The sequence below is a fragment of the Drosophila miranda genome, chromosome 4, assembly GCF_003369915.1.
Source record: "Drosophila miranda strain MSH22 chromosome 4, D.miranda_PacBio2.1, whole genome shotgun sequence".
In the NCBI taxonomy this organism is placed as follows: domain Eukaryota; kingdom Metazoa; phylum Arthropoda; class Insecta; order Diptera; family Drosophilidae; genus Drosophila; species Drosophila miranda.
The window spans coordinates 19886430-19909699 of NC_046677.1; the positions used below are offsets into that span (position 1 = coordinate 19886430).

A 23270-nucleotide genomic window follows, 5' to 3' on the forward strand; every position below is an offset into this window, starting at 1 on the left:
GTGGGTTTTTGGGTGGAAAATGATTGCGGAACCTCATCATGCAAAACGTGCCACACCGAAACTTTTCGACAGCGCGTTGCGTTGCTCATCAATTCGAACTAAGAAAACTTCGACTTTGTGTATGATATTTATGGCAGCTCCTGCTCTTCCGTGGAGTTCATTAATTTTTGGGGGCTTCGCTTCATCCGCAATTATTCAGCCAGCTTACATTTTCCTCCATCTGCCGGATGAAAGTGTTCCTCGGCAGTTAGACAGACAGACACACAATCTGCCAGACAGAGCCAGAGATATTGATTTAATGCTTTGCAAGATACGAGTAAGTATTGGGTATGGAATAAACGAGCTTATGTGATTGAGTTTTGGTTAAATGGGATAATCGACTTAAACCTCAGAGTTCCCCTATCAAAAAGAAGCTGCCATAACTTTAATCCTCTCCCCTGTCATTTCTCATTGTGAGAGATGTGAGCTTAAAGGCAATGTCCCCCCATCAAAGTCAAGAGCCTCTCTACAACCTCCTAAATGCTGACATATGCATTTCCCCATCAGGAAATATGCATTAAAAATAACCCAGGCCTGCGATATTTCCTTTCTATCTCAAATTTAGCACACAATGTTGGCCAACTTTCGATTTTTGTGTGGGAGCAGAGGCGGTTACACAACAAATTGGCACCAGACTTTATTGCCCCAGTTTTTTTGGTTCTTTTTATTTATTTTTCTCGAATTTTTCTCCTAGCGGTTTTCATTTTTTTGCGCCTGGCGCCGCCTGCACCTTGACACTTTTGCAATTGTCGCATGGAAATATTTTTTTCTGCCACTGTTATTCTTGCTCAATTTGTTTGTGTCCTATATAGCCTCCTATAGTGTTTGTGTTTTTGTAGATTTTACATATATGTTTTTATCCTTTTATTTTTCTGTAGTTTTTTATTTAGGGTTACTGCTGCAAAATATATCAGCATCACCGAAAAAAGTAGGAGGGTACGTCAGATGGACCAAAACTATGTGGGAGCCATTCCAGTTGTGGTGTTTTTTTGTTTCTTTTACTGCTCTTTCTTTTCAATGAATAAATCATGGCGTACTGTGGGGAATAGTTGGGGTACAAAAGGGGGAGATTGAATGGACTTTACTGTTAATGTTTGAGACCATTTTAGACGATTTTTCGGTAGTCGTTGATGGTTGAAAAAGGAGACAACAACCAAAGGCAAAGGGAATATACATCTTTATGTAAATTTTGAAGAGACAATTTTAGAGGTATACTGAAAAAAGTTAAAGGGAGATTGTTTCATATTGTTTCAAATTCAAGAGAAAGAAATCATTTCTAGGAAAAATATATTTCACGAAATTCCTGGAGGCTGAAGTTCAACCCATCTTAAATTGTCAACTCCTGTTTTAGCATTTTTCTCATTTTCCCTATTTTTCTGGCCCCATTAGTGGGGATATTCCGCCCAAACACCAAACACAGCTTGGAGCCAAAATTAAACTAAGCAAATCTGCTGGCAATTTAATCCTTTTGAAATTTGCTTTAATTAACTCGAATAATAAGCAGCATCCGCACTGCCTCCCACCATAGACCCTGCCTCTTTTTTATGCTGTTTGTGGGCTTATGAGCTTTGGCACTTTGTGGTTGAAAGTTTGGTTTTTTGTGCTCCTTTTTGGCAGTCGGATTTCCGACATTTGCCAAAGCAAATTTCAGCAGAGCAGGACTAATAAGCCAAACAAGAGACAGCGCGGGGCCAAAGAGAATGTGGGAGCAACAGAAAGAGAGAGCGGGAGGGATAGAGGGTGATGGAAGGGGGAGAGAGTGGTTAAGGGGAGCTGCGTACAGACAAAGTTAATACGAGACAGCTGCCCCCGCAGTTTGTGGGCAATTGAAAAGTTTATTAATAACCAGCATCAGCGGCAGCAGCAGTAGCGGTGGCATGCAGCACGCGGCGTAACTTTAAAGAGATTTCCGTTTTTTTTTTTGTATTTATAAGTATGATTTTTATTTTTAATTAAAAGTAGTCATGGCAGGGAGGAATGCAGAAGGAAATGTAATTATATTTGAACAGCATGTGAAATATGTTTTAATTTAATAAATTAAAATAAGCAGAAACAAGCCCACAGAACAAAAAAAGGAAACGCAAAGGAAGCAGCGAGGCGCAAACCGAGTGCCCAAAGCAATTTGAGCCAGCGTCACACGCGGCGTATGCGTAATGTGCTCGCAACAAAATCAACGTTATGCAAATTTTAATGCGAGCATAAGGCGGAAACGAAAACGCGCCACGCTTCTCAGTTTTCTCTTGGTTCTTGTCGAGGCCAGGCAAGGGTATCCATGGCATGCTGGAATAGAAGAAAAGATAATTGAAGACAATAACAGGGGGTGGGATTATTAGACAAATTAAAACTTTAAATATTGCAAAACATACATACATTTTTCATATGAATGTTGGATTTATTAATGCATTTATGCGTTTTTAATATTATCTATAATGAAAGTTGGGCATAAATTTCCCTTGGCTTTCTGTCTTTCTATACTATTTAATAAAATATTTCATCGCAGCATACATAATAAAAAGCATTGCCTACTTTTAAGGACAATCCAAGCTGACGACACAAATATGGAATATTACGAACATATCGAAGAACTGTTCATGTAAACATTATCCTTTGAATATCTTTCAGCACAAGCGAGTCCAATCCATTGTCTCTCGAGAATGCATGAAAACTGAAGCTCTTGCTGAGGAACAATACACTCATATGTAAATTCATTAAATAACCCAACGACAAGCCCAATTTAAATTTCAGATATATAACGAGCAGAGGGTACCAACTATAGCCAACCCAAATCAGCTTCAGTATTTCTTACTGCCATTTGCCCTGCAGTCCTATTTACATATGTATATGTATACATACATATATGCCAGAGCACTCTCGTGGCGCGAAATTACATTTTTGTACACACACACACACATATATACACGGAGAGAAAGAGAGAGAGAGGGAGAGGAAGAGAGGGGGGAAAAATTGTAATGAGCTTATTAAGTCATATTAAAGTCCAAGTACAACCAATTTGATAAAAACAGTAACTGACAGGGCACACAGCCGACGACAAACACATGAAAGTGTTTTTTAAGACCAATTTTTATGATCGCATTTGGCATTAATGTTAATAGCAAATGGCGCAGACCCAGCTACAACCTATATGAACATGCATATGTATATATGTATATGACTATATAATAAATGAGCTTGGCAGCAGGTGGCTTAACAGTTGTTGGATGTACATTTGGGGAGTGGCTCAGTTGCTGGCAAAAATTTCTGGCTTGATTAACATTTGTTTTTTGCTGCTCAGAGCAGTAAATCATTTTTAACTGATCTTAATTGAGCATGATCTATGATGCACTTAAAATTTTAATATAATGCGGGTATCAGTAAATTATTTGAAACATTAATCCTGGATCTATACTTCAGTTGGAAGTATTTTGTTTAGTCGACTGTAACAGTCTCAACGTGACAGACGACCTTAATAATAAACAAAAATATTATTTTACGAATATATATTTTCGAAATGTCTTACAGCACAGCCATATCGATGGCACAGAGCCTGATCTCCAACATGCAGCAGGTGGGACAGGTCCACTGGGCAAGTAAGTAAACATCAATTAATAGTATAATTCCATTTCCAACTAAGCTTCCGAAACTGCAGACGCTGCATCCCGTGTGATCAACCCGATCTTTAAGAGCACCACTGGAAAGATGTTGATTTCCTTCGTCCTCGGTTACTATGCCAGCAAAAGCATCTCAAAGATTTGGAAAAAGCCAGCTGATGAGGAAGAACCGGACGTTTTCCGTGAGCCTTTAAAGCTCACCTTGCAACAGCTTTCCACATTTAATGGACAAGATAATAAGCCAACATACACGGCTTTCAATGGCAAGATATACGATCTGACATCGTGCATAATAAGCCAGGATGATGAGATTTTTCGTCTCATAGCTGGTTGCGATGCTGGTCCAGTTCTTCAAAAGACATACAAAGGCATGGGCATCAGCACTTTCGACCCCATGCGCCGTTGGGAGATGATGATGGAGTCCGAATGCACTATTGTCGGTTACTTGATTGAACATTATGACTTTGAAGGTCTGCACTCACATCAGACTGACGAAGATGGGGAAGATGGGTCGACTGTTGTGGACTTGTCGGAGCAACTTGGCGAATTTTGATTATATTTTGATGCCATTTTGATCTGAATAAAATGTTCTTTAGTTACGTTGAGGAATAAGAACTATTTCAATACTTTGGAAATTAGCGAGAATAATGTTTAAAATTGAACAAAGTTCATTGGCTCAGCTCTAATTAATTTTTGACCCCCGTTTCTCTTAACGTTTCACCGAATCTTTGGCATCTGCCCGAAAAGTTAGTTCTTTTTTTTATCCTCCGCTTTGACAACGAAATATCGACTACAGCAAATGTCGATAACAACAAATTTGCTGTCGTGTTTTCCTTTTTTCCACTTAAATTGTACCTTCCTGCCGTTGGCTCAATTTTCCCTTCCTGCCGTGCCGTTGCCTCAATTTTACTTCTCGGCCCGGCCGCCGCATCAAACTGTTGACTTTGTCAAGTTGTCGCCGTATTTCGCAGGCTTTGGCTTTTTCTTGTATTTCTTTGTGTGTGTGTCTCTGCGTGTGGGAAAAACTTTGTGCCAAACACGCAATTGACTGAAATTGAATTGAAAGAGGCGAAGGCTAACAGAGAGATGAGCACAGGTGTCGGGGTTTAGTACTGTAGAGAGGGGTATAACACTAAGTGTGACTGCAAAAAGGAAAAAGAAAATGCCATCAGGTGCTACACAGCTAATAAAATCAAAATTACTTTTGCCTTTGCTAAAAAGTTTAGCAGTCTACGTGCTTAAGGAATTTAAAAAAGTTGTCCAAAAAATTGTTAAGCACACACTTCAAAATCAGCCAAATGTGCAAAGGCAACACACACTCACACTCGTTCAGAAGTGCCAAGCAGAACATTCCTGCCATGGTGCTATGGTTGGGGTAAAGTGTTATTTGATGTGTTGAATTTGATCAAGCGAAAAGGTGACAAGAAGGCCCAAAAGTCAACAGCCACAAAAGGAAAGAGAGTCAGGGCAAAGGATAATACGTGGGCAGTCGAAATGAAAGAGTGTGTGTGTATGAAAGAGGGGAGTGGAGTGGTTGATTTGAGGCAGCACTCGGTTCGCTCGCGTAATATATGTTAGATAGATCTCACATTGAATTCAATCTTCTAGTGAAGAAGTGAAGTGTCACCACTTGGGGACATTTGGATTTACCGGAAACTTATAAGCTTTAGGCTCTTTATTTCCCTTGGTACACAGTTGATCTTTCTTTTAATCCTTTCCAGTTACGAAGCCTACAAAAGAGTTTCAAATGGAATGTTTTGATTACAAATCTTTTTATTAAATCATCCTCTAAACTCTTTTCTCTCTTGCACTATTAACTATAGAATATCTCAAAAGCATCCTCCTGAAGTGGGAGATTCTCTATTTTTCTCTGAGCCACGCCCCATGACTTTGCCATTTATGGCTTTCTATAATTTTGGCCAAAGAAGAAATTTATTACCATCTGGTTGTCATGTGCAAACGATGCTGCTGCCTGTGCCTCCGCCTCCTCCTCCTCTTCCCCCGCCGCCTCTCTATGCGTCTCGTTCATTCATTTTAATGTTTTACGTGACCCATTCGAAATCGAATCGAATGACTCATTAAATGCAGAGCAAACCGAAACAGGGAAGGGGCGCCCCGATGCCACACGAGATGCCACTGTGTGCGAGGTGAAAGGCAATTAACCATAAGAGCTTATGCCATGGAACGTGCCTAATTGCCAGAAAACTGTACTCGAATCTGGTTTCTGTTCTACACTTAGTCAAATGGTTTTGTTGTGCCTCTATTTAATTATTTGAGGATGTGTGTGGCAAACAATTAGTTTTCCAATTTGAAACTAAAATGTTTGCAAACAGCTCAAATAAAATTCCTTCCCATCTGCAGTCTCTGCCAAATAGTGGATTCAGTGGAATGCCGTTTCTTTGTAGCAAAAGTTTGCACTGCTCTTTGCCAGGCGCTGCTGGCCAAAGTTAATTTAATTAGTTTTCATTTATCTAGAGTACACGCTTCATTACATAATTTAACAATTCATTGGATTGAGCCAAGTGCTGTGGTAATTGAAAATCGAGTCACGCTTAAGACCTCCCAATCCCACTTCTCACTCTAAGCCACTTCAATTCAAGCATATCAAGCTGGTCCAACTCCCCTGTCCTTAATTTCGTAGTCTGGTTATGCACTTTCAAAATGGGTACAATGAATGGGACCACAAATAGCCACTAGAATCCAAAGAACGGATACTATATGGGATTCCCTATCTCTCTTTTTCTGCTGAACTTTAATTTTTCTTCATAGGTCATGGACTTGGTCGTATTGTTGTCGTAGGATCAATGCATCTGTTAGGGTATCTGCAGTTTCGGCAATTGAAGCTTACCTTTTCTTCATGGTTTTTATGTTCACTTTGTTATTATTGCCGCCAGACAATTGCTAATGGTCGCTGTAATTATCATTAAATGCTGCGCTTTCTTTTTTATTCCATTTTCTCTCTCTCTCTCTATTTACTTTTAAGCTCCATCCGTGTCTTCTCTTTTGTGTCCCTCCGAGGGCCACAATGGCCATGGGATAACAGCTGCTGGCTACATTTTAATGTGTTTGTAAAAGGATTAAACTGCACTTGGCTCCCTTAATTTGATTGCATTCAAGACTTATTTGCCATTCATGCGAATTTTGAGAGAGGGAATCAAGGGCATAATTGATGGAGTGGAGGATATTCGAAGGATAAAAGAAAGCATTGAAACACTAAAAAAACGACTTGAAAGACTCTCCGAGAGAGAAACTATGGAGCCACAATCTAATCTAAGCATTGCAGAAATCTTAAATTTATAAACGCATATCTCTTGCGAAAAATTAAAATTTACCAACATCATTTGATGCCCCATTCCCTTGCTTTCTTTGTTGCAACTTGCAAAGAGGCTTTATAAAAAAACCAAATGTCATGCAATCATTCGATACTGACAATATTTGTTGCTTCTTTCTATGGAAGACAATTTGATTTACAGATTGCAATGGGCTGGACTCAATCTCCTCAGTCAGCACTCGAATGGTTTTTGGGAAGGCATAAATCCATGTCACACAAAATGGGACAAAACAAGACAAAGCAAAACGAAACGAAACGAATCGAAAGCTGGACCAGTTTCAACTCATATATCATTCCTAATTGCAATTCAGAAACGAGGAACAAGCAGATCTGAGTGGGGGGGGGGAGGACATACAGTTTGTGTGCTCAAGAGATGACCCAATGCCATTTTAGGCCATCCTGGGCCATCCAGCCATACCAAAACATGCTCGTATTTTTTGAGTGAGGGGCTCAACAAATTGGTGCATATTTAGAATCGGATAAATTCTTGAGCGAGATTGTAACCCCAAAAATAAAACAATATTTTCTGGTTTAATTGATGTCATAATGGTGAGTCGTTACTCTGGGCTCTTGTATTGTCAAGAAGTATTTTATCTTACTCTGTCTGTTGCTGTTGTATCGTTTCCTCTGTTTTTGAGGCTATACAATCTATGGTGCTTTTGTACTTATCTAGTTTCTAAAACTATTGGAACCAAAACAGTGCTGGACGCATGCGGACTTTCAAAGTGGGATTGTCTTAGGGTACCAAGAACATTGTCAAAAACCAGAACATAGAGTGCTTTGACTGTCTGTAGCAAATATTGTAGCTATTTCCAATAAGATTTGCTTAATGTAGACGTATTGGTGTTGCTTTCAGTGATTTTTCGTTGATGCTTCTTGATGCTTGATTCTATTACTATCATTCCCTTTCGAAGCCTTTATAAATTATAAAATTAAAACGAATAAATGGTGTTTCGTGGTATTTTGCCAATTTGGCCCTATTCATGCATCTGACCAAATGTTATCCCCTTTTTTCTACCCACATGAACATATTCTCTTGTCCGTGATTTGCAAACACATTGAATACGCCACAGAGGATGGAAAAGTGGGAGGGAGACAGAAATACAACTCCACTCCTCATCACACAGAGCACGGATTAAGGATTTCCCAGCAGAATGGAAATGACGCGGGAGCATTCGCATTCGCAATCATAACTATATCAATATTTGCATTTTTGCGACGGATGGGAATGCATGTCGAGGCATTGGTCAGGCTCGTGTTTGGGCTCGGTCTCTGGTCTGAGGCATCGAACTGAATTTGGATATCAATAATTTATTCATATGTAAAGCCAGTGGGAGTAGGGGTTGGGGTATACAGACGGATGCTGGGAGCTTCGTTAAGAGCACACGAATGAAAGGGCACCTATCCGGCCACACCCACAGTTGTGCAGTAGGCGCAATATCCTTCCGCTTACGAGGTGGCCCAACTGAACCGGAAACACCATTGAATGGCAGTGTGGGGGGGGGGGGGGTGGGTGGGGGGAAAAAGGGAATTGCGGTTAAGCAGCGATTGAAACGCCTTAAATGCAATCGATTGTAAATGATTCGCTCATAATGAGAGATAATTAGTCGGCGAGAGGATATACTGAGTACACAGATTGGGTATTTCACCAATGTAAGTGTGGGCTTAATTTGCAAATGAAGTAGCGTCCAAAATATAGCCATATCAATATTTCCATGTGTTTTTCGGAGGTGTGTTACTATACTTTGCCCTTAGAAAGGGGGCTTAAATACTTACCGCACATAAGGGTACGCCCAATCCCATCTCTATCGCTGAATCTTTAAAGAAGGAAGAACGTACATACATATGTATATTTAAGTAATATTTCGTACACTCTTGTTTAATGTAGATATTAATATCGATGTTTTCTGGGCGTCGCAGGGCCTGCTGCTGTCGTTTCACTTGTTGTGCCATTAAAAAGGGCCACAGACTGGATGTCGTCTCGAGTATACGTATATGTTATGCGAGTACTTTATATTCAAAAGTGTGTAATTTGCAAAAATGTCGGCTCCGCAGGCTGCACAGAAAAGCAACGACAACAGCTGCGTTCGTCACATTAACCCGATGCCAGTGGGGAATCCGAGCTGGGGTTGGAATCCTGGGTGTCCTGGTGGGGCCTAGGGCTTTGGGCTGACGGCTTTTTGTGGGTCGGCCGTCGTCGTTAGGTCGCGGTTAATTATGTTTTTTGTATGTTCTCACGCATACACAAAAGGCAGCGTCTGGCCTATGCGTGTCTGTGCGACTATGTGGTTGTGTGTGTGAGTTGTGTGAGAGTGTGTGATTATCGTCTCGGATTTTAATGCGCACTTTGATGTGAAACATTGCTAATTTGGCTTTTTATGTTCTCCTGACGCCCATGCTCGACTCATGGTCTTGCCATTGCGTATGGGCGCTGCTGTTTTTTTTTGTGCCACATTTAAAGCCTTATTAATGCCTGGTTGGTGACTTTTTTACGTTTCTTTGGTTTCAATTATGACTATCTGAGCACCGAGCAACGAGCACCGAACACCGAGCTCAAGTGGCACTGATTCATGGTCAATGTATGTACATATATGGTGAAGGTATGTCATAAACTTAATTTGTTGCTTATATTTAGAGGTTAGGATTCCATTTCACTAGCTTTGGGTTTTATTTTCTCACTTTTTGCCAAAAAAAATCGTGGCACAAGTTGCAGAGGACATTGTGATGATTGCTCCAACCTTATCCTTTTTTATCTCACTTCACCAAAACGTCCTGTCTCTTCAGCTGGCTTTAACCTTAAATCTGCTGACACTCCAGACTGCGTTGTTTCAATTAATACTCGCAAAAAACACTCTCGACTTACAAAGTCAGGCAACGCTTTTTTGGGAATTGTGAAAATTGATTTATGGCATGCTCCCAGGCAGCGCACATTTCACTCTTCACTTTTCACTTTGCTGCCGACGACAGGCATCGCCCAAGCCAACAGAAGCCAAGGCAAAAAGCAGGATACGATCCGAAAAAACAGCATACTAAAACAAATGGTAGACATAAATCCATCATCATCAACATTATCATGATTGGGCGAGCCAAGCCGAGCGTTTGAAACAAATTGACTGCAAGCAATTTGCTTTTGGCCCCAAGAAAGAAATTCGGAGAATAATTTGGACAAATATTGCTCACACGCAGGGCTGGGTGGCTCATTAAAGTCGGAGTTTCTTGGCACTTAATTTTAATAAACTGAAAGACTGTGGAAGCTTTACCTGTTCGGTCGCTCCACTGAATAACAAATTGTATCTCATGACTATGGATTCGAAGTGTCTGTCTGTATCTATTATTGCTTGAATAAGAATTTCCGCCGTTGGCTAAAAAACACAAATGTCACAGCCTGAATCCACAGAAGAGATTGCATAATCGACTTGTCAAAGGGCAAAAGCCATGACCAGATGTTTGATTTTCAATGTAGGCCAAAACGGCTTACCACACTGCAGTCTGTTTGTTTGACTTATTCGAAATTCTGTCTGCCTTCGGGCTAAAATATAAATCAAATACCGAATGATGTTTGCGTTTTGTGTTAAATGTCATTTAATTTCCCAATTCCATGGAAATTTTAAAACCATCATTTAATATAGTATCTAATGGAAATAATGAGACCTCGAATAAAAATTGATCCGAATCACTGAATGCTAGGACAAAAAGACACAGATATACACATTCATATTGTTTTATTTTGTTAAAGTGCCAAATACCACATTTTAAACAGCACAATAGCAGTAGGGTTCCAATTTAAGATCGCCAATGCAGTTGCTGTTATTGTTACGATGCATAATACGAACTATCTCTCCCGCCTGGTACAATACCCCATCCGTCATCCGTGAAGTGGTCTCAAAGTAAGCACCGCCTGGAATCGTTTGAAAGCGGACGGTGTAATCCCTCTTGTCATGTTCGTGGCTAACATGCGGGACGGAAGAGTAGGCGCTGACCACGGCCTTGAGCTCCAGCGGAAGACACATGGGGTAGGGATCCAGCAGCTGATTGATCGAAAGAAGAGCATTGCGGGCCACCGTTCGGGCCGTTCGATCGTCCAATTGAAGGGGCGTGAGCTTCTGACACAGACAATATGCAACAGGGATGTTGGAGGTGTTGCAAGTGCGCCACGAAGGCACTGGCAGGAAGAGGCTGACGCCACGCGGTGTTTCAGAGCCGCGCAGTTTCCACAGCAGCCTTGACTTCTGTTTAAGACGATTCTCCTGCAATGAATCCAGATGGAGAAGGTCCCGCATGGTCTCGTGCATATCGTATGTTGTGATCAGACTGTGACTATTGCTCTCCAGGTTCCTGATGGCCAGCGGATAGCGTTTTTTCATCCACTTGGGGTAGAGGGTGAACAGCATGGGTTGATTATCCTCCAGCATACCCTGAAAGGTTCTCCGGAATGGTCCCCATCTCGATCCGTGATCAGACATGAAGAATATGAAGGTGTTGTTGGTGATTCCCGTATCATCGAGACGCCTCAGTAGTCGCACAAAACGCTGATCGATCACAGAACCAAAGTTGAAGTACTCATGAATGCCCTGGGACCACCAGTAAAACGAGAAGAATGGATGCCTTTGCATATGGGGTAGCATGTTGTCCACCATTTCCAGCAATATATCCGTGAGTAAGCGTCCACCCGAGCATGTTGTTTGACTACGGGTGCCGCCCATCCTATTCATAAGCTTCTGGGCCGGACGTAAATATTGATCAGTGGGAGTTGAGCCAAAGCCGGGCTTTAAATAATTAAAAAGACTTGCACCAGGATAATCCTCACCAAAGCTTGTATTATAGCCGGCCTTTTTAAAGTCTTTCCATATTGCAGGGCAGTCGTCCATGCGCTGAATCTTCTTCCAATACTTCTCATTCTCCTCTGCACTCTCCCCCGTCAACATGGCAATCAGATTCGGAAAGGTATTCAAGCCAACTTTGTTGTAGCCCCAGAACTCGACGTAAGACATCTCGTTGTGCAGATATTTGGCTGTGCGCGGCATTTGACGCAGAAAGTTCAGATGGGAAACACTATCCAATCCCAGGATCATGACAGAAATGAGGGGCTCCGAGGTAGATTCTGCCGGTTCCGTTGTATTGCCTTGAACCCATTTCTTCAAGCTTATTGGTTGTTCGAGTAACTCTTGCGGCGGTGGCTGGATGAAGAAATGAACGTCTTCATGCAGTAATTTCTTTAAATGAAAGCACGACACACGCAGGTACACAGTAGGTCGCACTTTCCAGCGATATGGAGGCAACAAATGAGACTTAAATCTTCTGTAGCGAGTCATGTTCCAGTCACTTATACTTTTATATGGATCATAAAAGCATTTAATATCCCTCTCACTGTCTAGATTGTGGTCAATCAGGATCTCATCTATGCTGCGGATCAGCTCCAGGTACCAGCTTCCGTTGAAGATTTTCGTTGCAAACCAGGCTTTTTGCTTACATCCATATCTAGTCGAAGATTTTTTGATGTAGCTCTCTATCTCGGGATTCATCACATCCATCGCAATAATTTTGCATCCCGCGTTGTTCACAAAGTATGCATTCTCGATTTTGGGTCCGATGTCCATGTCCGTACATACGTACATGTACAGAGCCAGGCACGACAGGATAACCGCTAGACCGATTTTTCGGAAATATTTCTCATCTGGCCAGAACATTTTGAAGATCATTTCAACTAATTCAAATTTCTTCCTTCACAAAGTGACGAAAAAATATAAAAGTGAAAACAACACTTTTGACTTTGCTGGCAATGACAGGAAATAAAATGATATCTAGTGTTTATGTGCAGTTGTTCAGGGCAGCTCTAACAGAGTAACAGCAATTCGCCTCCCGGTAACAGCGCACTTTTACCGCTCTCTGATAGCGCTATGAGAGCGGACAGCGCCTGCTGTCAAGATGCACACGGTTCTCGAGCGGCCATGTACCAATTCCCAAGAATAACAGCCGCGAAAATATGTTGAAAAGAAGCGGCTATACTTGTATACCCGGTACTCAGTTAATACATTTGTGATCTTATGATTTATGTAAGCTTATGGATGTTTTTATCCTCCACAATAACCTTCTATGGTACCTCCACCAGAGGGCGCACACATTGCACGACGAAGAGTATGTGAAAGAAAGGAAATATGTAAGCGCGTGTAGGGATTTGCATACCTACTGAAGTCTTATTTGTTTATTCTGACTACAATATTGATCGGATCTGATCCAGATATAAATTCTGCTGCCGAGGAGAATAAAGAAGCCGCTTGTAAATGGCCCCGAGGCCCCCCAAATCCCCTGATTTTATATGCAGGCAGCCTCTGATTTACATCCGCTTCGTCTCTGCGAGCTTAGAGAAACAGTCCAAAGTTTGTCCATCCATCTGCGTGGAACACAGGCCAAAACTGACTTAGCTTACCAAAGGGCAAAAGACAAACAAAACGTTTGACTCTATAAATAGAAGACAAAACAGGAAGAAAACGATTTTTCTTCCAAAAAAGCAAAAATGTCCCTCATATCATGCTTTTGGGTCATATGAGAGGACCATGAGTAGGCGCTGGACACATTCTTGAGCTGGAGCTGTTCACACATCAGATATGTCTCTAGCAGCTGATTGATCGAAAGGACAGCTTCACTTCCCTTGGCACAGACAATATGCAACAGGGATGTTGGAGGTGTTGCAAGTGCGCCACGAAGGCACTGGCAGGAAGAGGCTGACGCCACGCGGTGTTTCAGAGCCGCGCAGTTTCCACAGCAGCCTTGACTTCTGTTTAAGACGATTCTCCTGCAATGAATCCAGATGGAGAAGGTCCCGCATGGTCTCGTGCATATCGTATGTTGTGATCAGACTGTGACTATTGCTCTCCAGGTTCCTGATGGCCAGCGGATAGCGTTTTTTCATCCACTTGGGGTAGAGGATGAACAGCATGGGTTGATTATCCTCCAGCATACCCTGAAAGGTTCTCCGGAATGAGCCCCACCTCGATCCGTGATCAGACATGAAGAATATGAAGGTGTGATTGGTGATTCCCGTATCATCGAGACGCCTCAGTAGTTGCAAAAAACGCTGATCGATCACAGAACCAAAGTTGAAGTGGTCATGAATGCCCTGGGACCACCAGTAAAACGAGAAGAATGGATACCTTTGCATATGGGCCAGTAGATTTTCCACCATTTCCAGCAATATATCCGTGAGTAAACGTCCACCCGAGCATGTTGTTTGCTTATAGATGCCAGTAGTTATATTCATAAGTTTCTGGGCTGGACGTAGATAGTGATCAGTTGGGATTGACCCAAAGCCGGGCTTTAAATAATTAAAAAGACTTGCACCAGGATAATCCTCACCAAAGCTTGTATTATAGCCGGCCCTTTTAAAGTCTTTCCAAATTAAAGGACAGTTGTCCATGCGCTGAGTCTTTTTCCAATACTTCACATTCTCCTCTGCACTCTCCCCCGTCAACATGGCAATCAGGTTCGGAAAGGTATTCAAGCCAACTTTGTTGTAGCCCCAGAACTCGACGTAAGACATCTCGTTGTGCAGATATTTGGCTGTGCGCGGCATTTGACGCAGAAAGTTCAGATGGGAAACACTATCCAATCCCAGGATCATGACAGAAATGAGGGGCTCCGAGGTAGATTCTGCCGGTTCCGTTGTATTGCCTTGAACCCATTTCTTCAAGCTTACTGGTTGTTCGAGTAACTCTTGCGGCGGTGGCTGGATCAAGAAATAAACGTCTTCATGCAGTAATTTCTTAAAATGGAAGCACGACACACGCAGGTACACAGTAGCTCGCACTTTCCAGCGATATGGTGGTACCAGATTAAATGTATCCGTTCCTTGGTGCTCCAATCGCCTGTCGCTCTTCCCGTCAAATCGATCATACCTGCATTGTATTTTGGTTTGTTTGTCTAGATGACGGTCAATCAGTATTTCATTAATGTCGCGAGCCAGCATCAGGTACCAGCTTCCTTTGATAAGTTTCGTTTCAAACCATGTTACATCGATGCACTTGTATTCCACAGGTGGCTTTTTAATGTATTTCTCTATCTCAGGGCTCGTCACATCCAAGGAAATCATTTTGCAGCCCTCGTTGTTCACAAAGAATTCACTGTCAATTTTGGGTCCGATGTCCGTGTCCTTACACACGTATGCGTACAGAGCCAGACCCGAGAGGATCACACAAAGACCAATAATGCGGAAAGGTGCCTCAGTAAGCCGTAACATTTTAAAACATTAAAATTTAAGCATTCACAAAATGCAGACAATTTCAAAGCTTGCTGAGTTTCGGCTTCACTCAAGTTCGTACCCAGATAGAGTGTATTTAATTGAAGCTGCATATTTTGGTAAATATCCTCTTAAAATTTTTGTTGTCTTTATAGACTAGCAAATATATATTTATAAATATATTATAGAATGCAGAAACTATTAATAGCCGCATTTATTAAAGAACATGTATTTTACGATAACTCACTTGATCGTTTTTTTGATGGATAATAATACCTTCTCCTGACAAAATCAGCTCAGCCGTTCTTAAATGATATACTATATACACTATACTATATACTATGAGAGCCCAAGCAATGGGCTTTCCAATTATATTTAGCTTCCGTAATTTAAAAAACAAAAATTTACATGATACTGCAGTGCACTCTTTTATTTTTCTATTGATGCGTTGTTAGAGGATGCAACCTAAAAACACTGACTTTACAATCCACAATAACAGTAAGGAAACAGTTTGACCTCGCTAATGCAGTTGCTGTTGAAGTTGCTACTATCATCAATCCGAACGATTTCTCCAACCAGGGATAATACACCACGCGTCACCCGTAAAGTGGCCTCAAAGTAAGCATCGCCTGGAATCGTTTCGAAGCGCACAGTGATGTCCCTCATATCATGTTTCTTGGTCATATGAGGGGCCGATGAGTAGGCGCTAGACACGTTCTTGAGCTGGAGCTGTTCGCACATTAGATAGGTCTCTAGCAGCTGATTCATCGAAAGGACAGCTGTTTGGGCGGCAAGCTGCACTTCTCGAGCGTCCAATGGCAGAGGAGTCAGCTCTTGGCACAGACAATATGCAACAGGGATGTTGGAGGTGTTGCAAGTGCGCCACGAAGGCACTGGCAGGAAGAGGCTGACGCCACGCGGTGTTTCAGAGCCGAGCAGCTTCCACAGCAACATTGACTTCTGTTTGAGACGATTCTCCTGCAATGAATCCAGATGGAGAAGGTCCCGCATGGTCTCGTGCATATCATATGTTGTGATCAGGCTGTGACTATTGCTCTCCAGGTTCTTGATTGCCAGCGGATAGCGTTCCTTCATCCACTTGGGGTAGAGGGTGAACAGCATGGGTTGATTATCCTCCAGCATACCCTGAAAGGTTTTCCGGAACGAGCCCCAACTCGAGCCGTGATCAGACATGAAGAATATGAAGGTGTTGTTGGTGATTCCCGTATCATCGAGACGCCTCAGTAGTCGCACAAAACGCTGATCGACCACCGAAGGGAAATTTAAATGGTCATGAAAGCCCTGTCCCCACCAAAATAAAGAAAAGAATGGATGCCTTTGCATATGGGGCAGCAAATTCTCCACCATTTCCAACAATATATCAGTGATTGTGCGGCCCGCTGAGCACCAAGCAATGGAATCTTGGCTAAAAGTCCTTATCATGGAATTCAAGACTGGACGTAGATAGTGATCGGTTGGTTTTGAGTCAAATCCAGGTTTTAAGAAGTTAAACAGACTGTTTTCCGGATAATCCTCACCAAAGCTGGTATTATAGCCGGCCTGTTTAAAGTCTTTCCAAATTACAGGACAGTCGTCCATGCGCTGAATCTTCTTCCAATACTTCTCGTTCTCCTCTTCACTCTTCCCCGTCAACATGGCAATCAGGTTCGGAAAGGTATTCAGGCCAACCTTGTTGTAGCCCCAGAACTCGACGTGAGACATTTGATGACGGAGGTAGTTGGCTGTGCGCGGCATTTGACGCAGAAAGTTCAGATGGGACACACTATCCAATCCCAGAATCATTACAGAAATGAGGGGCTCCGAGGTAGACTCTGCCGGTTCCGTTTTATTCCCTTGGTCCCATTTCTTCAAGCTTCTTGATTGTTCGAGTAACTCCCGCGGTGGTGGCTGGATGACGAAATGAGCATCTTCATGCAGTAATCTCGTAGAATTGTAGCAAAACACACGCAGGTACATAGACGGTTCCAGCTTCCAGCGATATGGGGGTACCAAATTAAATGTAACCGTTCTGTAGTGTTCCAATTGCCAGTCACTCTTTCCGTCAAACCGATCATACTCGCATTGTATTTTGGTTTGATTATCTAGGTTATGTTCAATCAGTATCTGATCAATGTCGCGAATTAACTTCAGATACCAGCTTCCTTTGATGAGTTTCGTTCCAAACCATGTTGCATCGATGCACTTGTATTCACCAGGTGGCTTTTTTATGTATCCCTCTATCTCAGGGCTCGTCACATCCAGGGCAATCATTTTGCAGCCCTCGTTGTTCACAAAGAATGCATTGTTAATTTTGGGGCCCGTGTCCATGTCCTTACACACGTATACGTACAGAGCCAGACACGAGAGGATCACACAAAGCCCAATTTTGCGGAAAGTTATCTCATTTAGCCGTAACATTTTAAACGTAAAATTTAAGTATTCACAGCACTCACAAAGTGCCGACAATATCAGAGTTAGCTGGGTTTCGGCTTCGCCTCACTGCAAAGCAACCTCAAACAGAGAACTTCCCATGAGGCGCCACAATATTTGCCGTCAAATGAAATCCCAACATCATCGAGGTGGCTAACCAGGTGCCAACAAGCGTTGCAGCAGTGTCTAAAGTCGCGAAAGAAATGCGACAGCTGCAAGTCATCAAGTCGGCAGCGCCAAGAGAATTCCCAGCAAAGTGTGGCAAGAGCTGCAGGAGGGGCACGTGCGGAAGAGAGACTGTTTCTACAGCAGTTCTGTCTCATATTTTTGTCATTTTCCCAGGCGCCATTTTGTTGGCTTGCAATTTAATTTCATATTTTATGCAGTCAAAATCCGCGTGGAGTATGCGACAAAAATGGCTATTCTCTTCTCCTGGTCCTCGGTATACGGTCTTGGCAAACTGCTGCAGTCTCGGTGGGCCAGTCAGGGAATTGCACTGTAATAAAGTCAGACCTGGTGGCGACATTCTCTACTTTCTATGGAGCCACAAAAAGGAGACGGAAGTGCTTAAGATGCAGGCTTTAAACGGTTTCTGCTGAGAGGAAGTTTTTAAGGTATAGAATAAATGTTATTGATTATATTGCATTCGCTAAGTATGACCTATTTCTAGTAATGTTTAGTTGCATCATTATAAACATTAAAGAATATAAGAACTGAAGTACATAAGGTGCTGCATTCTGAGCAAGAAAGCATCTAGAGCTCAAATCCCACCTCTCCCAACGGCTGGGCTTAACATAAGTTCCCATATTCTTCACTAGACCCGTCATAGACCACCTTTTTGTTGCCATCGCTAACTTATCTACCCACAAATTATGATAAACTTTTGCAAGATTTCCCCCCCCATTTAAGCGTATCTTTGGGTCATAACTTTTGATTTTACACGTCAAACTTCCACCAATTAGTGGCCGCCACTGGAACAGGGTCTTTTAAAGTTTGCCGCGTGGATTGGCAAATGCCAGGGCTACCTGAAACTTTGAGCCCACACTCTCCACCTCCAACAGGTAGGCAGGCGGAAGCTGGAACACAGCGGATATATCGATAGATACGGGTATAGATGGGTATGTACGGCTAGGTGGAGCAGGAGAAGGACATCGCTCGTCAGGCCGGCACAGGACTCAGTGCTGGACAAACTGCGATTCCGAACTAATGGCATAAGCCGCTTATGCACCATGTACTCGTCCTGGTAGTTTGCTCTTACTTTTAACCCACTCACTAGCAAAAACTTTTTTAGGATTAAAGCAGCTTTACCCAGCGCACACATAGAGAGACAGAGAGAGAAAGAGAGTGATTGAGGGACAGAAGGAAAGAGAGGCCGTGAAAGGCAATGAGTGGGTGTAGAGGCGAGAGAAAAAAGCAAACGCTTTATAGTTTCAATATTTGCCCTGTCCTGTTCGGGGGAAATCCCTTGGGCACATAGAGCAAACGTTGCACGGATTTATAAATGGACTCGCAAACATTTAGCCAAACTTTAAGAGCGACAGGGAAAGAATGAGAGAAGCAGAGAAAGAGAGAGAGAGAGACAGGCAAAGATATGGAGCGTTTTCTTTCCGTTTTAAAGGAGCAGAGCTTTATTGTTTTTGGCCAATTAGTTCTTGGGCTCTAACCCGTCCCGGCAATTCTCTTCAATCTCTCCCCAAGGTGTCCTTAGCCGCCCCAAAATGTTTATACTCTCTCTGGCAGGGTATAAGGAAGATTGTCAAGGCACAGCAGGCAGTAATTGTGTTTCTATAAGGTAAGTAGTTTGTGCAAGTTTCCGCTTTGGCCGGCAGTAAAGTCTGACGAAGAATGTCCATGCATATCCAACATCCATATCCAACTACAAGTAGCTGTCATCGTATAACTCGTTCAGTATATCCTAACGATTTCAACGGAATAATTTAGAGGGTGTTTCAAGCTTCGCTGATATCCAACACTTACATTCCGGGTCTCTCTCTTCTTGGGTGTAAAGCTGAGCGACTGAAGATACGGATAGCTGGCGAAAAAATCCCATTCTGAGTGCTTAAGTTGCTGCTAAAATGATTTATGTGGCAAGTTTATTTATTGCACCTCAATGAATTCAAATTCAAATGTTTCGCAAATGTGGCAGGATAGAGAGTCCCGAGAATATGCCCCGAACAGACAAACATCCGGCTGGAAAAAAACGGATAATCGAATTGGAGAGCGGAAAATAGGAAAGAATTGGCAACATAACGAGATGCATTCAAAGCTTCAATTGTTCAAATTTGGGCGAGGAAAATTATATGAATGAATACATAGTATACATATATATATGTATATGTATATTTATATGAATTATGTTATTTATGGCGAAGGGTTTGATCGAAAAAAATGGTATATATTGATTGGGTATAAAAGGATACATTTTGTTCATTCGATTGGAAACATTTCTGCTTCTTTTCCTCTTTTTATACAGATTGCAATTGATGAGATTCAAATTATCCAAGAGGAAATAAACGAATTAAATTGTTAACCAGCAAGGAGGGCAATTGTTTGGGGTGGAAAATACAGACCTAATGAATATCTAAAGCAACCTTTTTAGCCACTTGTCATTTTGCAGGAACATCACCTCTTTATCATATGCTCTTTTTAACCAAATTAAATGATTATCTGCAATATCCTGACCACACACGCACATACACACAAAAGCCAAGTACTTGCCAGAAATGAGCAAATTATTTGCATCAGTTATTAGAGAACCACACAAAGAAGCAACAAACAGCAGAAGGATAACTGACACACGACACTGCCGGACAAGGACAATTACGGCTTCCAAGCCAAGTGGAGCGTCAGCCGCAGTCACAGGATGAGCCGGAGGAGCAGACAAGTAGTTGGTGGATGACCACAGGAACCACAGTGAGACCATGATGATGATGATGGTACTCTGGGCAGGACTCCAGCCAGGACTTCTGGCAGTGAGCAGGTCAAGTGAGATGGACAAAGAGAGACAGGCTGATGGAGACAATATGATATACAGAAATAAGTACAGGATGAGAGTTGCACAATGAGAGTGATGGAGGATGTTGTTCAGAGACAACCACAGATATCAATGAGGCAGCTAATTGTTCAGATAATCTATTTGGATGATCAAAGCATATTCCAGTTTTCGTCCTCCCATGAGTTCAATTTCTCAAAGCCTCAAAGCCTCGATATTTCCTTTTCACCTCTCCCATGGTTTTTTATTATTCTGTGGCCAACACAATTCCAGGCAATTCCAAACAATAAGTTGCCATTTTACTGCCGAATGCTTAACCTTGTCCCCAATCAAAAAGGGAACAGTCAACTCCTGCAGTGTTCCCGCCCCATGCTCCCCCAGATGTTGCCCAAGATTATTTTCATTTTCACCATTTTCCTGCTTCCCTTTGTTCGGTTGCCTAGAAAAGGAGAATGGCTGAGGAGGAAGAGGAGGAGGCTTCGTGGGCAGGAGCCTAATCAGATATTTACGCCACAGGCGGCGGCTTCAAGTCGGAAATATATCCTGCGGCACAGGTTCGCCTCCTCGAAAACACCATCCACAGTCCGCACAGTCCGTACAGTCCCCGTATCACATTTGAGCTTTGGGCTTTCGACTCTCGCTGGGCGTTAAAATAAATGAGAAGCATTTAGGGCCAAATCCCCATGGCAGACCAACATCCGAGTCCAAATCCGAATCAATATGCCTGGCCACATCATGTGAGCGCTCTGTGTTTTCGGGGGCATCATGGGAAATCTGCCACTCCCACTCGGCTCCCCGTCCGTCCAACGAGCTCCACTTAATTGGAAGCATTTGTCAAAAATTTCATTGCAAAGTTCGGAGTTTCTGCATAAATTTCTGAGCCGTGGCATAAATCCCTAATGTCCAGATACAAACACATCTGCATTGGAACGTGTCCAAGTAGGAGAGGCCGAGGAATCGGGTCACAGTTTCCACTTTCTCTTGTGCAGGCGGAGCACTCATTGTATGTTCCTCCTTTGATGCATGTGTGTGGATAAGGAAAAGAAGGAAAGAGGGAAGGAAAGAAAAGTTTGTGGAGCACATTTCACTTGACCTGGTTGGGTGGTTCCGATTGGGAGAGCGCTGTGATGGAAACTGTTCGAGCCTGTGCTGTAACTGTAGTCACAATTATTATAATAGGTGAGGTGTTGGGAGGTATGGGAGAGGAGAGCCAGCGGTATATTCCAGGTCAGGCTCGTTGGCTACGGGATAGCTGTGAGCCATTTGGATAGCTATTTGCCTCTCATGCTAGTTGAATCTTCATAAGAAACATCTGATCCACCGAACTAATTTCGATATTTTGATGACACGCCTTAGATTTTTTCCGATAGACATATACTGTCGATCGGACTTTTCAAACAATCAAGAGGCCCTGATTTTGTTCGCAAAGTCAAATTACAAAACTACATTAAAAGTCGAAGTAAATATGAACTCTCAACCCGAAGGAAACATATCTGGATCCACCCAACAAGATGCCCATTGCAATCCACCACAAGGTATGTGTAAATCGAAGTGCGTGTCTCCATTTGGTAATTTTATATAACTTGCAGCGGCTGGTGGAGAAGTAGCATCAGCCGCAACACAAGATGAAGCTGAGACAGATGGATCCAGTGCGACCATAGATCCCGATCCGGATGTGCAGCAGGGTCCAGAAGGGACCCACAGACAGAGATATCGATATACCCAAAGCCAGTTGCGTGAGATTGGCCAACGGATTGGGCGTCAGATTGAGCGTCAGATTCGACGTCGACTTCTCTCGTCTCCACAATATGACTTTACGATGCGTTTCTGGTACTAAATGACGGTGATGTGTGGACTGTGGCGGCGACAATTACACCTAAACATCTCTTGAAAAACTTATTTACAAATTGTTATTAAATTCATACTGTTCAAACATTTCTATATCGTGTTCCTTATGCTTTGAATGAATGAATGCTTATTGGCGCTGTTAAAGCGCACTAAAAGCGGCGAATAACGAAGAAGAATAAAGGAGAAGAAAGAGAGCTGCAATCTCTATTTCATCCATTTTCGTTGCATTCTCAAAGACTCGAATGTTAATTAATTTGCATCCCTATCTGCTCTCTCATCCTGGTGGTCCTTCTTTGACTTTGTTTTTTTGGTTTTATTTCCTTAATTGTTTTCTTGCTCCAATTTTGTTTATTCTTCTTGCCAATGGACAACGTTTCCACATTGTTTGCTCTCAGCCACTGATTAAACCTTTAAAAATGCACCAAAAGATGAACAATCGAGATGATTTAGCTACGGAAAGGCACTCTTTCTCCCTCAGCTCCGACTTTTATCGGTAATAATAGGAAGGAGCGTCCGTCGGAAGGAAGGCTGAGAGCAGATTTTGGTTTATATTCCGACACAAATTTTAAATACGCCCGGAGACGCCCGGAGACGCAGTCGTAAACTTTCGAAAGACAAATCATAAAACGGAGGCTAACAAAAATTTCATCTGGCAATGTGCCGCAGGAAGAAGGGAGAATCACTTCCCAGAAAAATGTTATGTAATATGTGAGTACGGGTATTACTGAAGAGGCAGATAGGAGAATCCGATGGAGGAATTGTGCCACTGAGTGTTGGGATTGCTAATTG

At 42.5% G+C, this 23270-nt stretch overlaps 5 protein-coding genes across 6 annotated transcripts; 2 read left to right on the plus strand and 3 right to left on the minus strand.

Annotated features, from left to right (window-relative positions):
- Positions 1–3463: 3463 nt before the first annotated feature.
- On the plus strand, positions 3464–4256 carry LOC108161582. Its single transcript, XM_017295867.2, has 2 exons — positions 3464–3626; positions 3686–4256. Exons 1-2 carry the CDS (start codon positions 3548–3550, stop codon positions 4198–4200), a joined length of 594 nt encoding a protein of 197 aa, XP_017151356.1. The 5' UTR covers positions 3464–3547; the 3' UTR covers positions 4201–4256.
- A 6427-nt stretch (positions 4257–10683) lies between these two features.
- On the minus strand, positions 10684–12768 carry LOC108164299. Its single transcript, XM_017299945.2, has one exon. It carries the CDS (start codon positions 12675–12677, stop codon positions 10731–10733), a length of 1947 nt encoding a protein of 648 aa, XP_017155434.1. The 5' UTR covers positions 12678–12768; the 3' UTR covers positions 10684–10730.
- An 87-nt stretch (positions 12769–12855) lies between these two features.
- LOC108161299 lies at positions 12856–15263 on the minus strand. Of its 2 annotated transcripts, none has more exons than XM_033393886.1 (2): positions 14332–15254; positions 12856–14247 (listed from the first exon to the last, which is right to left on the minus strand). In XM_033393886.1, the coding sequence occupies exons 1-2, from the start codon at positions 15209–15211 to the stop codon at positions 13619–13621; spliced, it is 1509 nt and encodes a 502-aa protein (XP_033249777.1). In that variant the 5' UTR covers positions 15212–15254; the 3' UTR covers positions 12856–13618. The 2 variants fall into 2 exon arrangements, with proteins under 2 accessions (XP_033249777.1, XP_033249778.1); XM_033393887.1 differs by having other exon boundaries at positions 13938–14053; positions 14130–15263.
- A 351-nt stretch (positions 15264–15614) lies between these two features.
- On the minus strand, positions 15615–17681 carry LOC108164262. Its single transcript, XM_017299904.2, has 2 exons — positions 17367–17681; positions 15615–17313 (listed from the first exon to the last, which is right to left on the minus strand). Exons 1-2 carry the CDS (start codon positions 17404–17406, stop codon positions 15692–15694), a joined length of 1662 nt encoding a protein of 553 aa, XP_017155393.1. The 5' UTR covers positions 17407–17681; the 3' UTR covers positions 15615–15691.
- A 4354-nt stretch (positions 17682–22035) lies between these two features.
- On the plus strand, positions 22036–22568 carry LOC117189002. Its single transcript, XM_033393841.1, has 2 exons — positions 22036–22168; positions 22223–22568. The coding sequence occupies exons 1-2, from the start codon at positions 22099–22101 to the stop codon at positions 22468–22470; spliced, it is 318 nt and encodes a 105-aa protein (XP_033249732.1). The 5' UTR covers positions 22036–22098; the 3' UTR covers positions 22471–22568.
- The last annotated feature ends 702 nt before the right edge of the window (positions 22569–23270 follow it).